The sequence below is a fragment of the Dryobates pubescens genome, chromosome 4, assembly GCF_014839835.1.
Source record: "Dryobates pubescens isolate bDryPub1 chromosome 4, bDryPub1.pri, whole genome shotgun sequence".
In the NCBI taxonomy this organism is placed as follows: domain Eukaryota; kingdom Metazoa; phylum Chordata; class Aves; order Piciformes; family Picidae; genus Dryobates; species Dryobates pubescens.
In genome coordinates, this window is record NC_071615.1 from 11,569,461 (window position 1) to 11,583,417 (window position 13,957).

A 13,957-nucleotide genomic window follows, 5' to 3' on the forward strand; every position below is an offset into this window, starting at 1 on the left:
CTGTGCTGGCAGGGGGAGGAGCAGCCGGGGTGCTGGGTGTGTCTGGGGCGGGGGATGGACACGGCGCCACGCCCACGGGCTTCAATTCCGCGCCACAAAACCTCGGGTGGGAGCCCACGGTGAGAAGTGGCATGAGAGGAGTGGCAGAGGGTGGAGCAGAGCTGAGAGGCCATGGCTGGCAGCGAGGAGCTGGAGCTGTGGCTCAGTGAGTGGGGCTGGGGGGCAGGGCTGGCACTGGGTCTGGAGCCGCTGGAAGCAGCCCCTGCCCGGTGGGCACCGGAGCAGCTTCAGCTCTGTGGGGAAGCCAAGGAAAGGTTTTATCCTCTGCTTGGCTGTGCTTTGGGATGGGTTCTTGCAGCTAAAGGGTGAACTGTGCCTGTGCTCCCAGGGAGATCTGCAGTTTGCTACTGGGAGAGCTGCCTGGGGATGGTCTTTAACAGTTTCTCTTGCTCTGTGCTAAAACTGCTGCTCGTTGGCACTGCTGGCACTGCTTCCAGCTCCTCATTTTGTGCCCAGCTTTGACTTTCTGCACTCAGGACTCAGTTTTGGGGCAGGCTTTAGCTGTTTCCTCCTCCTCCTGCGTCCCTCTATTTCTGCCTCTGACAAAAAGCCCTGAGGCAGCTGGTGGCAGAGCAAGGACCGGGCTGCTTCCTGCCTTGTGCTCCTCCAAGGAGGGTTCTGGTTTTGTCTTTATCTGTTGCTTATGTTCCCTGTGTAAGATAAAGCCACTGACCCAGGTGTCCCTGAGGAAAACTGGGAAGTCATCCAGCAGTTCTGTGAGCGGGTGAATGCCAGCACAGAAGGGTAAGGCAGACAGATGGCTCTTTGTGTTCTCTCTGGGCTCTGTGTCTGGCTCCTGGCTTCTCTCCTGGCTGTGGGGGGAGTGGGACCTGGGAGGAGCCTGGAGAGGCAGCCAGGAGTGCTTGCTGGGCTCTGCTGCTCCCAGGAGTGGAGATGTATATGGCAGAGGGTGATGTAAGGAATGGACTCTGGCATCCCACGAGGCAGCAGGTCCTGCCCTGCTGTGGGATTCTGCAGGAAGCCAGCCCTGGGTGAGCTGAGAGTGGCCCAGGAGATCTCTGCTGGGACTTCCCCAGCTTCCAGCTGACAGCCAGAGCTCTGGGGGAAGGAGCAGGAACTGATTAAGCAAATGAGCTGTCAAAAGTTTCGGGGCAGTCTCTTCAGAGCTGTGCCCCCCCAGCAGCAGGCAGCAGGCTGGCTTGGGCTGTGTGCCAGGCCCCAGCCTCTCCCAGCTGGCTCCTTCCTTCATGGCTGGAGGCCAGGGCTGGGGTCGCTTCACCTCTCACCCCTGCCGTGTGTGTGCCCCAGGCCAGGGCTGTGGCAGAGGAAGGGTCTCTGGTGCAGCAGGCTGTGGGGCTGGCAGCTCTGCTGATCACTTTCCCTTGGGTACTGCTGCCTTGCCTGACTTGCTTCTGCTGCTCCCCAGCCCATCGCTCGCGCTGAGGCTGCTGGCACATAAAATCCAGTCCCCACAGGAGGTGGAAGCTCTCCATGCTCTCACAGTAAGTGCTTGCATCTGCCTGCAGAGGCAGCAGGGACCTGGAGGCAGAGTTTGGGGGTGCAGGCAGTGGAGCTGCCACTTCTCTTCGATGTCTCTCCCTTTTAATGTTCCCTTGCACGAGGAACACAGAAGCCAGGCTGGGAGGAACTGCTGCTGCTGCTCCCCACCTTGCTCTGCTGAGGTGTTTCAGTGCTCTGCAGCTCTTGCTGCTTGCCCTCTGGTCCCACCACGGGGGCAGTAGCCTAAAGGTTATTGGTGATGGGGGGAACAGAGCAGATGGCCTTAAAGATGCAGCTTAAGAAGGTGGAATGAAGGCAGAGAGAAGTTCCTGCTCCTCAGCTTTCTCATTGCTTCGTGGCTGCAGCACCAGAGGGTCCTGCTTAGTGTCACAGTGGCAAAGGTGTTCAAAGCTGCCCAGGACCTGTGTATACAGCTTCTGTTCAGTGCTGTCTTCCTCTCTGCAGGTGCTAGAGACCTGTGTGAATAACTGTGGGGAGAGATTTCACCATGCAGTGGCCAAGTTCAGGTTTCTGAACGAGCTGATTAAAGTGCTCTCCCCAAAGGTAGGTGGCTGTGGTGGCACAGCCATTGCAGCTGGGACACACTGCTGATTTCATGCTGGCCATGACAGCTTGGCATGGATCTCACCCAGAAGTAGGGCAGGATTCATGCTGTGCCTCTTTCTGTGCACAGCTTTGTCCTCTGCTGGGATGGCTGGGGACTCTAGAGGAGCCTGAAGTTGTTCCTGTGCCCCCTCAGTCTGTGGTCCTTTTGCCTTCCAGTGACTTACAGAGCTTTGGTGGGGGAAGTGGCAGAGGACAGAGGTCTCAGGAGCTGCCTAGAGCCTTTCCCATGTTTTCTGTTCTCAAACCCTCGTGCTCAGGCTGCTCTCCTCCTTGCTGTCTCCTGCCAGGGGTTAGGCTGAGTTTGGATCCTGACCATGGAGCAAGAGCAGCTTAAATAGTGCCAGCAGGAACCAGACTTCAGTCATCCTTTTGCAGCCCATGGGTGTGCAGCCCATCTGGGCTCCTGCTCAGGTGTCCTGGAAGCCAGGCAGAGGACCCCAGTCCCCAGGAGTAGCAGCCCCAAGGGAGGGGAGGCTGGCAGGGCTGTGCTGTGCTGACTCTCACCATAGATTCATTCCATATAGTCAATACATTGACTCCTGCTCCCTGCTGTGGAGCACATTGCTTCTGAGAGCCACCACTGCCTCCTGAGAAGGGAAGCAGCCATCAGTTTAGTTTGAGGGGCTCAGAGTGGATGCTCTGCCTCCCTGGGCAGTGCCTCCCATGACAGAAAATGGAGCCCTGTTTGATCAGAGGCTGCCTGAGCTGCACCCCTTGCTCCTCTCTGCAGGAAACAGCAGGTCTGGGACTTTCTTAACCCCCTCCTCAGCAGATCAGGAATCAACTTCACCTCCTGCAGGCTGCATTTTCCATGACATCACCTTGATGGCAGAGGTGCAGAAAGCTGACTTCAGAGGAGTGTTGAGCCAGCAGCAGAACCTCTTGGTGCAGGCTGGGTAAAGATGTCTCAGTGAAGCAAGGAGGTTTGAAGGATGTCTCCCCACAGTTGTGTTGGCTGTTTGGACAGGTGTAAAATGCCTCATGTTTTGGAGGTCTGGGTGGGCTTTATCCTTCTTCCCACTTGCTGCTCCTCTGAGTCTATTAAGTGAGATAAACCAGAACAGCTAGAGGCTGAAGACAAGACAGGACAATAACTTTGGTGTCTTGTGGGCTTCAGTTTTCATTTGCCCAGCTCTGGCTGGGGCAGTGCTGCTGTATGCAGTGTGGGTAGTGAAGGGAACTGCTTACAGCCAAGGACTGAGCTGTTGCTACTAAAACAGAGCAACCTGGCTCTGGATTTGCTGAGCAGGGACATGGAGCTGCTCAAGCTGGCCCAGAGGAGGCCACAAAGATGATCAGAAGCTGGAGAACTTCTCCTCTGGGGACAGGCTGGAAGAGTTGGGGCTGTTCAGGCTGGAGAAGTCTCCAGGGAGAGCTTAGAGCAGCTTTCCAGTACCCAAAGGGGCTAGAGGAGAGTAGGGGAGGGACTTTTGACAAGGGGTTGCAGTGACAGGAGGAGGGGCAATGGCTTTGGAAGAGGGGAGCTTGGGACTGGAGATAAGGAAGAAATTCTTTCCAGTGAGGGTGGGAGACACTGGCACAGGTTGCCCAGGGAGGCTGTCGATGCCTCATCCCTGGGGGTGTTCAAGGCCAGGCTGGATGAGGCCTTGAGCAACCTGGGCTGCTGGGAGGTGTCCCTGCCCATGGCAGGGGGTTGGAACAGGTTGAGCTTTGGGATCCCTTCCAACCCAACCCATTCTGTGAATCTATGAGCAGGTTTGCAGTGGGTTGAGGCAGGTTTGCATTGCACAGTTCTGTCATTGTCCCCCAGGACCCCCTGTGTGCACAGCCCCAGCCAGGCACAGCTGACAGTGCTGTGAGCAAAGCATTAGTTCTCTACACACACCCAGACTGGGGCCAGACCCAGCTGCTCTGTCTGGCACTAATCCTTTGGATTCCAACTTTTTTTTTTTGCCTTGCTTTCCCTTTTTGTTTGGTTTTTGTTCTCAGTACTATGGGTCCTGGTCTTCAGAGCAAGTCAAGTCGAGGGTGACAGCAGTGGTGTTCAGTTGGACAGTCTGGTTTCCTCAGGAAGTGAAAATCCAGGAGGCTTATCAGATGCTGAAGAAACAAGGTTTGGTTCTGTTATTTCAGTTTCCTTTTTAGCTCTGCAAGTCACAGGGTTTCAGACCACAGAGAGCTGCCCTCTGGGCTGTGACTCAGCTCTTTCCATTAAACGCTGTGTGAGGAGCAGGGGACAGGGCCACCCCCCTCCTGGGGCTGGCTGGGGGCTTGAGGGTGGATGGAGCTGTTTAGAAACAGCCTTACAGGGGCAGAGCCCAGGCTGGCTTCGTGGCCTCTCTTAGAACAGAATTAACCAGGCTGGAAAAGACCTTTGAGATCATCAAGTCCAACCTATCACCCAACACCATCTCATCAACTACACCATGGCACCAAGCACCCCAGCCAGTCTCTTCCATTCCAGGGATTGTAAAAGAAGACCCCAAGTTGCCAGAAGACAAAATTTTACCTCCCCCTTCTCCAAGACCTCAGAAGTCTATTTTTGACACAGATGAAGAGAAATCCAAGGTAAACCTCAGGGCCTTCATATGCACCCCACCCTGCTGTGTGCTGCTGAGAACACAGGCTCAGGTGGGTTTGGGAAGCTCTTGCTGGTTCAGAGAGGGCATCTTCAGAAAGCTGCCATCCCTTCCTGCTGCACAGCACCCAGAGAGTTCTTTGATGCTTTGTCAGAAAGTTTTGCTTAGCCAAAAGTGCAACTTTCCCACAGAAACCCATCAGTGACTCTGAAAGTCTCCCAAGGGAGGCTTTCCCCAGGTCTGGCAGAGGTGCTGCAGAGCCAGAGAGGCCCAAAGTGCTGTGGGAGGCAGCAGTGTAACCTGAATTGGGCTGTGGGACATGAGCCCACCTGTTTCCAGGACTGTGACACCAGTGGGTGCCTCTCAGTGTCTGCTCCATGTGCTGTGTGCCTGGGGACAGTGCTGCAGACCCCTGCTCACTGCTGCCTGATGCTCTCCCCCTCCAGCTTTTAGCAAGGCTCCTGAAGAGCAACAACTCAGAAGACCTGCAGGCTGCCAACTGCCTGATCAAGAGCATGGTTCAAGAGGTAGGAGCCCCAGGGGTCAGAACCTGTGTTTGCAGCCAGGCAGAGTGGGATAGAGTTGGCAATTCCATTGTGGACAGGGAGGCCTCTGTAGTGAGCCCCACAGTGCTGCCATCTCACTGGTATCAAAGGGACCAGCCAGAGGTGCTGGTGGAACCTGGCTGTGGCTTGTCTCAGCTGAAGTGTTGGAGATGCCCCAGAGGAGGGATAGTTTTCAGTGCTGGGTGTCCCAGAGTTACTCTGTGGGGTTGCCTTGGATTGCTTCCCTCAAACCTGCCATTGCCAGGCAGAGGGAGCTGTGTGGTGTGACTCCCCCATGGGAGTGGGAGCCTGGCTGCAGTGCTGAGAGCTTCCAGGAGAAAGCTCAGTTCCCAGGTGGGGAACAGCCCCATCTGCACAGAGCTGCCTCTTCTGGGTGTTCACCTGTCCTCTGACAGGACACCCCAGTGCCTGCCTAACCAGGACATCTGGCCTAGTTTGAGATCCCTGCCTTTGGTTGGAGAGTCTGTGCAGCAGAGCCACCAACTCCCAGCTCTGATTCTGAGTCTCACTCCTGCCTGTGGTGAAATGAGTTCCCTAAGCACCAGCACCCTGCCCAGGGTGCCCTGAGGAAGGCAGGAGGTTTCCATCTCCACCCTTGGCAGGCTGGTGTGCTGCAGCTCTGATCCTGGGGTGTCTGTAGCTCTGCTGCCTTCTGCCTCCCCTGCTTGCATTAAGATGGGAGGGGAAAGGAGCTCCCCAACGAGTGTGCCCAGAGTGCCCCTGCCAGGCATGGGCTGTATCAACCAAACCCTCATCTGCTCTTCGTTCACTTTCCATCAAAGGAGCAAGAGAAGTCAGCCAAGGTGTCCAGAAGAGTGAGCACCATCAGGGAGGTTTCTGAGAAGGTTCAGTGCATGGGGGAATTCCTGGAGGCCCACAGGAGACAGGAGTTATCCAGGCCTGACCAGGAGGCTCTCCAGGTGAATGCTCTGCTTCCTGCAGAAGAGGTTCTCCTGCCTGTGGCTGAGAGGACCCAGGGCAACAGGATTCAGGGGGCAGGTTTTGGCCAGGTTAGCTGCTTCTCTGGTGAGGAAATGGCTCTTCCTCCAGCAGGGGAATTCCCTTGGGCCCAGGCTGGGTTAGGTGGGTGTGATGGCATCTGACCAGAAAAGCTCAAGGCTGTGGATTCTTCAGCTTCTGATCCCAGGGGTTTCTGTGATTGCCCTTTTCCTGCCCAGAGTTCATTGTTCTGCTGCTGTGAGTGAGTTAGGAAATGTTTGATGTCCCCAGCAGGGCTGCCAGGGCAGCTCTGTGGCCTCCAAACACCTGAAACTCCATGGCAGCGTTTGGGAGTCAGCTGCTGGTGGGAGGGCTGCTGCTGTAGAAGGGAGAGACCTGGCTTTCAGACTGAAAGAGTGGCTGCCTCTCTGCCTCCTGCCTTCCTCAGACACAAAGGAGAGAGCTGGAAGCAGCTTGGCATTGACTGCTGGTTGTAATGCTTCCCCCTGAGTGCTGTGAGGGAGCCCTTCACTCCTGGCTGCTTTGGCTTTTAACCTGAGCCATTTCACAGGGCTGTGTCTCCCAGCTGTGTGTGTACAGAAGGGGTGATTGCTGAGGAGACACCAGCAAAGCCTCCTTGTCCCACTGCCTGCCCTCCAGGCCACTGTGGCTTCCTGAGCGCAGCAGCAGGCAGCGCTGGCATCCTTTGTGTGGGCCTGGGCAGCAGGTGCATCTTCCTCTTCTGGGGGTAGCTTCCCTCAGCTGATCATGGGGAGAGGGAAGGGTGAGAGTTCCTGGGACCTCCTGAGCCGTGATGTGAAGTTTCCTTGCACAGACTCTGCTCCAGCACGGTGAGAAGCTCAGGCCCTTGCTCTTCCGCCTCGCCAGCGAGGCAGTCGACGATGAGGAGGCTCTAGGTAAGAGCCAGCACTGCCCCTGCACTGCCCTGGGGTCGGTTTCTGCCTTTGCTTTGACAAGTGGAGCGTGCCCTTCCTCTGAGAAGGCAATGCTTGGGCACCTGGCACCTGCTGGCAAAGCTTCCCATGTTCCCCTTTAAAGCATGCCCATGGCCTGTGGCACAGCCCTGCCCCAGACCTCTCTCTACAATTCACCTGAGGCCCAAAGTTAAGCTGAATCCAGGCTCTGCCAGCTGAGGTTCTCCAGAGCCTGGGGAATTCTGATGTTCAGGGAGATGAAGGGTTTTGAGCTCTTTTCTCTCTCTTCTTTCTTTCCCCCCACCCCTTTTCTCTCTCTCTCTTCTTTCTTCCCCCCCACTTTGGTCTCTCTCTCTTCTTTCTTTCCCCCCCTCCTCTTTGCTCTCTCTTTTCTTTGTTTCTTTTTTGAGGCCTCTCTACAAAAATTGATGTTCTCCCTGCCCATCAACACAGAAGGGAGAAAATTCTTCTCATTTCTTAAGTAACATATTGAGGAGGGTCAGCAGCAGAGGCTTTGAATTCCAGTTGTGAAATGTAGTCCTTCCCAGAGGACCTCATTTCAGTCTTGGTTTAAGCCCTTGACTGAAGTGATGCCAACAAGCCCAAGAGCTGAGCTGTGCCTCAGACTTTCCATCCAGCCAGGGTTGGGCTGGATTACAGACCAAGCAGCCTCAGAAAGCTTGTGGAGAACAACCAAGTGTGTGAGAGATGGCTGAGAGACAGGCTGGGAGTTCCAAGGGATCTGGAGAAGTGAGAGGCCTGGAATCAGCAGATGTGCAAATATGACCAGCTGGGCAGAGCTTGGGGCAGGCTGCTCCATCAGAATTCACTGCAGGCAGCTCTAGATGCACTGTGGAGAGTGGAGCTGACCCTTGTGTCACAGCTGCTTGGTTTCTCCTGTCTTGCAGCTGAGGTTCTGCAGGCCAGCGAGGAGCTGACGCAGGCGCTCAGACGCTGCAGGCAACTCGTACCCAGCCATGAAAATGGTGGTGGAGGAGCTCCAGCCACCAGCTCTGCTGATGCACCAGGTCAGGAGCCCCCTCCAGCCTTCTGCTCCTGCAGGGGGTGTGTAAGTGGGGTCTGGAGGGGAAGAGCTGCCCAGAGGGTAAATGTGGAGATGAGCCTGTAAGACAGGGGAGCTGTGGCACATGGCCACCATTTGCTGGTACATGGGGCCAGCAGAAAATGCTCCTGGAGTTCTTCACCTCCTTGTCCTCTTGGGGTGCTTGTGCCCACAGGCACACTGCCCCTTCCAGGAGGGCTCTCTCATAGAATCAGAGAATTGTTAGAGTTAAAATAGAATAGAATAGAATTAACCAGGTTGGAAAAGACCTTTGAGATCATTGAGTCCAACCCAACACCATCTAATCAACTAAACCATGGCACCAAGCACCCCATCCAGTCTCTTCCTAAACACCTTCAGTCATGGGGACTCCACCACCTCCCTGGGCAGCACATTCCAATGGCCAGTCTCTCTTTCTCTGAAGAACTTCTTCCTAACATCCAGCCTAAACCTCCCCTGGCACAGCTTGAGACTGTGTCCTCTTGTTCTGGTGCTGCTTGCCTGGGAGAAGAGACCAACCCCCTCCTGGCTACAACCTCCCTTCAGGTAGCTGTAGACAGCAATAAGAAGGGACCTCAAGGATCATCCAGTTCCTGCCCTGTCATGGGCAGAGCCACCTCACACTCGCTCAGGTTGCTCAGGACCACATCCAGCCTGGCCTTAAAACCTTCCTCTCCTCTCTGCTCTTCCCAAAGCACCCCAGGCAGCCCCGAGGCGCACCAGGAGCTACGCACTGATCGACTTCTCTGAACTGGAGAGGACCTCTCAGGCTCCTCCAGCCCAGTGTGGGAGCAGAGCCACCACTGCCCGGCACAGCAGCACCAGCTCTGCCTGCCTGCTGGAGGAGCAGCTCCAGGCCTTGGGTGTGTAGCTGCAGGTCGGCACAGCGTTGCCCTCGCTGCTGGGGTTGGGGGTGGCTGGCACACACAGCACATGGGGCTCTAATGTTGGTTCCTCAGAGAAAGGAGGCCCCTGTAGCTGTTGCCATCTCCTCAAGAATGTGGCTTCCTCCTGGTGAGAGACTGCAGCCAGACACTGCTGGGCACAAAAGAAGGGCCCAAGGCAAACCCTTCTGTAACTGAAACTGATCTGTGGCTTTTTGACATCTTTCTTAGGTCTCAGCAACTCTCCTGGTGCAGAGAAACCACCAGCTGACTTTGGCTCAGCAGAGGTGAGTGCTCCTCACCTCCTTTAGTCCATAAAGTGCCAAGGCCACAGATCAGAGGCGAGTCTTGTCCTGGCTTTCTGGGGCAGCCTTTCTGACTCCTCTGTGCTCTGAAGGGAAGCTGGGACCCTCCTGCTTTGCAATGAGCTTCCTGTGCAGTTTGCACCCAGACTAAACATTTGTGTCTCTACTATGAGCAGTGTTGTTAACCCCAAGATCCTTCCCAGTGGAGCAGGTCTGATTTTTGCTGTTGCTATCCAGCAGGAACCAGAAGTGTCTCACTTTTTTGAGGCTGGTGCACACAATGGATATGGTGCTGCTCCAAGTGCTGGTCAGACACTGCAGGAGGGCTGGGAAGAGAGCTCTCCAGAGAAGAGTGAGCTTCAGAGCCTGGCTGATCAGCTGTCTCCACCATCCCAGACCAGGCCATTATCCTTGTAAGCAATGTGCATGATACAGCCTGGCTTTGCAGATGAGGAATTCTGCTTTATGGCAGAGATTTAGGGGAAAACTTTCAGCTCCAGCTGCCTGCTGAGGGCAAACTGCCCAGCCAGACATCAGCTCTGCAGCAGCAGCTAGGCCCCTGTTAATTGCACTGTGTGGAACTGACCTCCCAGGGGTCAGGAACTTGGTGAGACAAATCCCATAGCTCAGTGACAAGTGAGTCTTGAGCTAAAGGAACAAACTCCTTGCAGTCAAATCTTTTAACACCCTGTAGCTCAGAAAATGCTTTCCCAGTTTTCTTCAGCTTGTGCAGTAGTTTCTAGGCCTCCAGTGGAAGCCTAACAGGTTGTGAACCAAATTCATATCCCCAGCTCTTCAGAGCAGATGCTCATTACCCAGTCTGCCACAACAGAAGCCAGGAAGGTAATGCAAGGAGCTGGGACTCTCTCGTAGTCTTTGAGCTAGAATTGACTCTGACCTCACTGACTGAAGCTCCAGAGAGTCTGTCTGTAGGGAAAGGAGACTTCCAAAGCCCTCAGACAAAGAGTCTGTCTTAAGAAAGCTGAAACAGCAGCTTCTTCCCTGTGAAACAGAGACAGGTTTGGGGTTTCTCAGGAGCTCAGAGAGTTTAAGCTTGTGGAAATGGGACCACAGACACGGCAGAGGATGGTATAAGCCACATCTGTTCCCCAGTTAATGCAAGCTTCCTACATGCCTCTCTTTCCAGGGATTTATCAGCAGTGAAATTGCCCTTTCCAGCTCTTCCAGACAGGTCAAAGGCAGATACTTCATCCTCCAGCCTAGGCTCCAAGCTGAAGCCTGCTGCCTCTTCACATCCAGCTTCCCACAGTGCTTCTCTGGAAAACCTTTTTGTCCCTTTAATTTCAATTAAACCAAGTAAGTGCAATGATTTCTGCTTACTAGAGGCTTACTGCAGCAGAGGAGCAAGCCAAGGTGGCCTCATGCTGTGTGGGCTGGCTGGAGAAAAGTCTGTAAAGGACTTGATGTGTTGGAGAGTTTGAGCTAAGGAGGGTGCCGTGGAAGTGTCCTTGTCCTCCCTGCTCCACACTCAGGAGCTTCCTGCCCTGCCTCAGAGCAGGACAAGGATCCTGTTAGGAGGACTGCAGAGTCTCAGCCATTGCTCCTTTGGGAAGAGGACAGGGGCAGGGACAGTTTGGCCTTCATTCCCTCAAGTGAAGGCTTGGAGTGGCTGGCTGGAGATAGCCAGGGTGGGTTTACCAGGCAGTGGTGATGAGAGGCTGTCTCTTGTGTGCTGAACAGCTGCTCTTTTGCTCCTTCTGTCTGGGTTGGATTCATAGCTGACATCTGGCTGGCTTTTAAGATCTGAGCTGCTAGTCCCACCACCACCTCTAATGGAGACAGTCAGTCTCCTTTCTCTGCCTTTGAGGAGCTCTGTGCTGCTTGGCCCGTGAGTGTGCTGGGGGAAGGAAAAGCTCTGTGTGTTTGTGTTCTGCTGTCCCTTATCCTGCCCTCAGGAGAGGTGGGGAGGGGGTCATGCTGTGTCTCTGATGCTCCTCTTGTGTCCAGCAGGCAGGATCTGCCCTCTTACTGTGTATGACAGGAATGGGTTCAAGGCCATGCTCCACTTCTCCGGAGAGCCAGCCCCTGGCCGCCCGGACGTGCTGGTGATGGTGCTCTCCATGCTCAGCACAGCAGCCCAACCCATCCAGGACATAGTGTTCCAGGCTGCAGTCCCCGAGGTGAGAGGCCTGTGCTGAGTAAGTGGCACTCCTCAGAGTGTTGTGAGGAGAAGGCTCACCATTTCTTGCTTAGGAATTGCCCTGCTGATTGGAAACTGCATGGCTTGCTGTCTCTGAACGGGGAACCTGGTGTGGTGCTGGTGCCTGTGGCCCTGGTGCCTGTTTCACAGAGTGTGGCCCTGGCCTTGTGACAGCTAAAGAGGCCTCCAGACGTGGTGCTTTAGCCTCCTGGGTAAAGCCCTCCTGCCTCTGCATGGGCTGGTCTGCCTAGGAAGATCTGGAGCATGTCTAGGGAAGGGCAGCAAAGCTGGTCAAGGGTCTTGGCTACAGCTCTGGTGAGGAGCAGCTTGAGGGGACTGAGGTTTAGTCTGGAGAATAGGAGGAGGCTGAAGGAAGACCTCATTGCTCTCTGTAACTCCCTGAAAGGAGGCTGGAGACAGGTGGGGGTTGGTCTCTTCTTCCTAGTATCATGTGATAAAACAAGAGGAAATGGCCTGAAATTGTGCCAGGGGAAGTTTGGGTTGGAGATTAGGAACAATTTCTCTCTTGCAAGACTGGTCAGGGATTGGAACAGGCTGCCCAGGGAGGTGATGGAGTCACCATCCCTGGAGGGGTTCAGGAAATGTGTGGCCATGGCACTTGGGGACATGGTTTAAGGGCCATGGTGGTGTTGGGTTGAAGGCTGGACTTGATCTCAGAGGGCTTTTCAGCCCAAGCCATTCTGTGATTATAGAACCATGCTCTGCCTCCAGGAGCAGGCTGTGACAGCACTCTCCTCATGGAAGGCCAGCAGCTGCCTGACCTCTTTGCCCAGCTCTGGTAATGCCCACAGCCCTTCCTCAGCCTGGACCAAGAAGTGCTGCTGTTGTTTTCTTTCAGCCCATGAAGATAAAGCTGCAGCCAGCATCAGGCTCTGCTCTGCCAGCCTTCAGCCCCCTGCTCCCACCTGCCCTGCTCTCCCAGGTCTTGCTGCTCTCCAACCCACACAAGGTCTGCATGGTGCTGAGCTTGCTGGGGGGTGCTGGAGGGGCACTGCAGGGGGTGGGTGTTGGTGTGAAAGGTGGAGAGAGTGCTTTTAGTGAGGAGGTGACTGGGGGGTACAAGAGGAGTCTGGGCTCTGCTGGGAAGATGTTTTTCCCACTGGAACAGCTTTCCAGAGCTATCATCTGAGGGTCTGAGCAGGCTGTTGCTGCAGGGGCCTGCACAGTTCTGCTTCAGTCCACCTGCAGAGCTGGCTCCTGAAGGACACTGCAACTGCAGATGTTGGCAGCTGGTGCAACATAAGGCCACCCAAGGCCCAAGTGATGGTGGCAGCTCTGCTGTATTTGTGATGCATGAGGCTGGAGGCTGTGTGCTGCTGGGAAGGGTGGCCAGGCCTAGGTTGCCAAGCATGCTCTTGCAAAGGTCTCCCAGTTGCTCCTGGCTCTTATGAAGGTCTAGGTCTTGTTCCGTGCAGAGTTTGTGCACAACTGAAGCCTTGTCTCCCCTTTCAGAGGGTGATTCACTGCAGCAAGGCTGCAAGGGGAGAGGCTGCAGGGGCCCAGGTGTCAGCAGGCATGATGTGTCTGTCTCTTCTCCCTCCTCTCCCAGGCTCCCATCCGACTGAGGTACCAGCTGGCCTTCACACAGGGCCTGCAGCCCTTCAGCGAGGTGGGAGAGGTGACCAGCTTCCCAGAAGCAGAGCTCTGGGGCAGGAGCTGAAGTTCAGCAGCCTTGGACACCGCCATCATGCCTCACTGGGGGAGAGGAAGGAGGAACTGTGCTGGCCTGGACCCCATCATGGCTCCTTTCCTCAGGATCTGCCATTTTCTCACTCCTTTTGGTTTCTGCACTGCTGTCAGGAGGAAGGCATCTCAACCAGGCTGCTCTTCTCTGGCCTCTCTGTAGCTGACCCTGCTCCAGAGCCCAGGGACCCTTAATGCTTCTTCCTTCCACGTGTTTCCTGCTGCTTTCTGGGCCATTTTTTTCTCTCCCATTAAATCTTGAATTTAAAAAAAAAAGGCAAAGCAAACCTCCACTAACAATCAGCCTTCCCCCAAGCCTGCTTGGAGCCAGGGCAGAATCTTCCAGGGACCTACCTCCCCTGTTTTCACTGGGCCCCTTAGGGGGAGAACTGGGCTAGCAGCTGGGCAACCTGAACTTGGGCGGTTGTAGTTTACAGGGAAAGGCACAAAGTGAAGAGAGTAAGGAGGGGGAGGGCTTTGAGGCCAAGCTCTGACACAATGCTGCTGAGTGTCACCAGCTCATCCATGGACAAGCCCCACAGCTCGTCTGGCACTGGATCCTTCCCTTGGGCTCTGCAGTGCTCGGCATGGTTCCGGGGAGTTTCTTTTCCTCAAAGCCACCTCTTGCACTCGAGCCGGATGCCTTTGGTGACCACAGGACCCCAGGGCTGGTCCGAGAGCTAACTTGGATGGGGTTTAGCTAAGGCCCGGG

At 55.2% G+C, this 13,957-nt stretch overlaps 1 protein-coding gene across 1 annotated transcript; it reads left to right on the top strand.

Annotated features, from left to right (window-relative positions):
- Window positions 1-146: 146 nt before the first annotated feature.
- Window positions 147-13,469, top strand: GGA2 (golgi associated, gamma adaptin ear containing, ARF binding protein 2). The gene is made up of 17 exons (XM_054161338.1): window positions 147-205; window positions 720-804; window positions 1,448-1,523; window positions 1,987-2,085; window positions 4,099-4,222; window positions 4,574-4,677; window positions 5,135-5,215; window positions 6,037-6,174; window positions 7,029-7,110; window positions 8,037-8,156; window positions 8,887-9,054; window positions 9,307-9,362; window positions 9,618-9,793; window positions 10,528-10,697; window positions 11,349-11,521; window positions 12,401-12,511; window positions 13,112-13,469. The coding sequence occupies exons 1-17, from the start codon at window positions 172-174 to the stop codon at window positions 13,220-13,222; spliced, it is 1,908 nt and encodes a 635-aa protein (XP_054017313.1). The 5' UTR covers window positions 147-171; the 3' UTR covers window positions 13,223-13,469.
- Window positions 13,470-13,957: the final 488 nt, after the last annotated feature.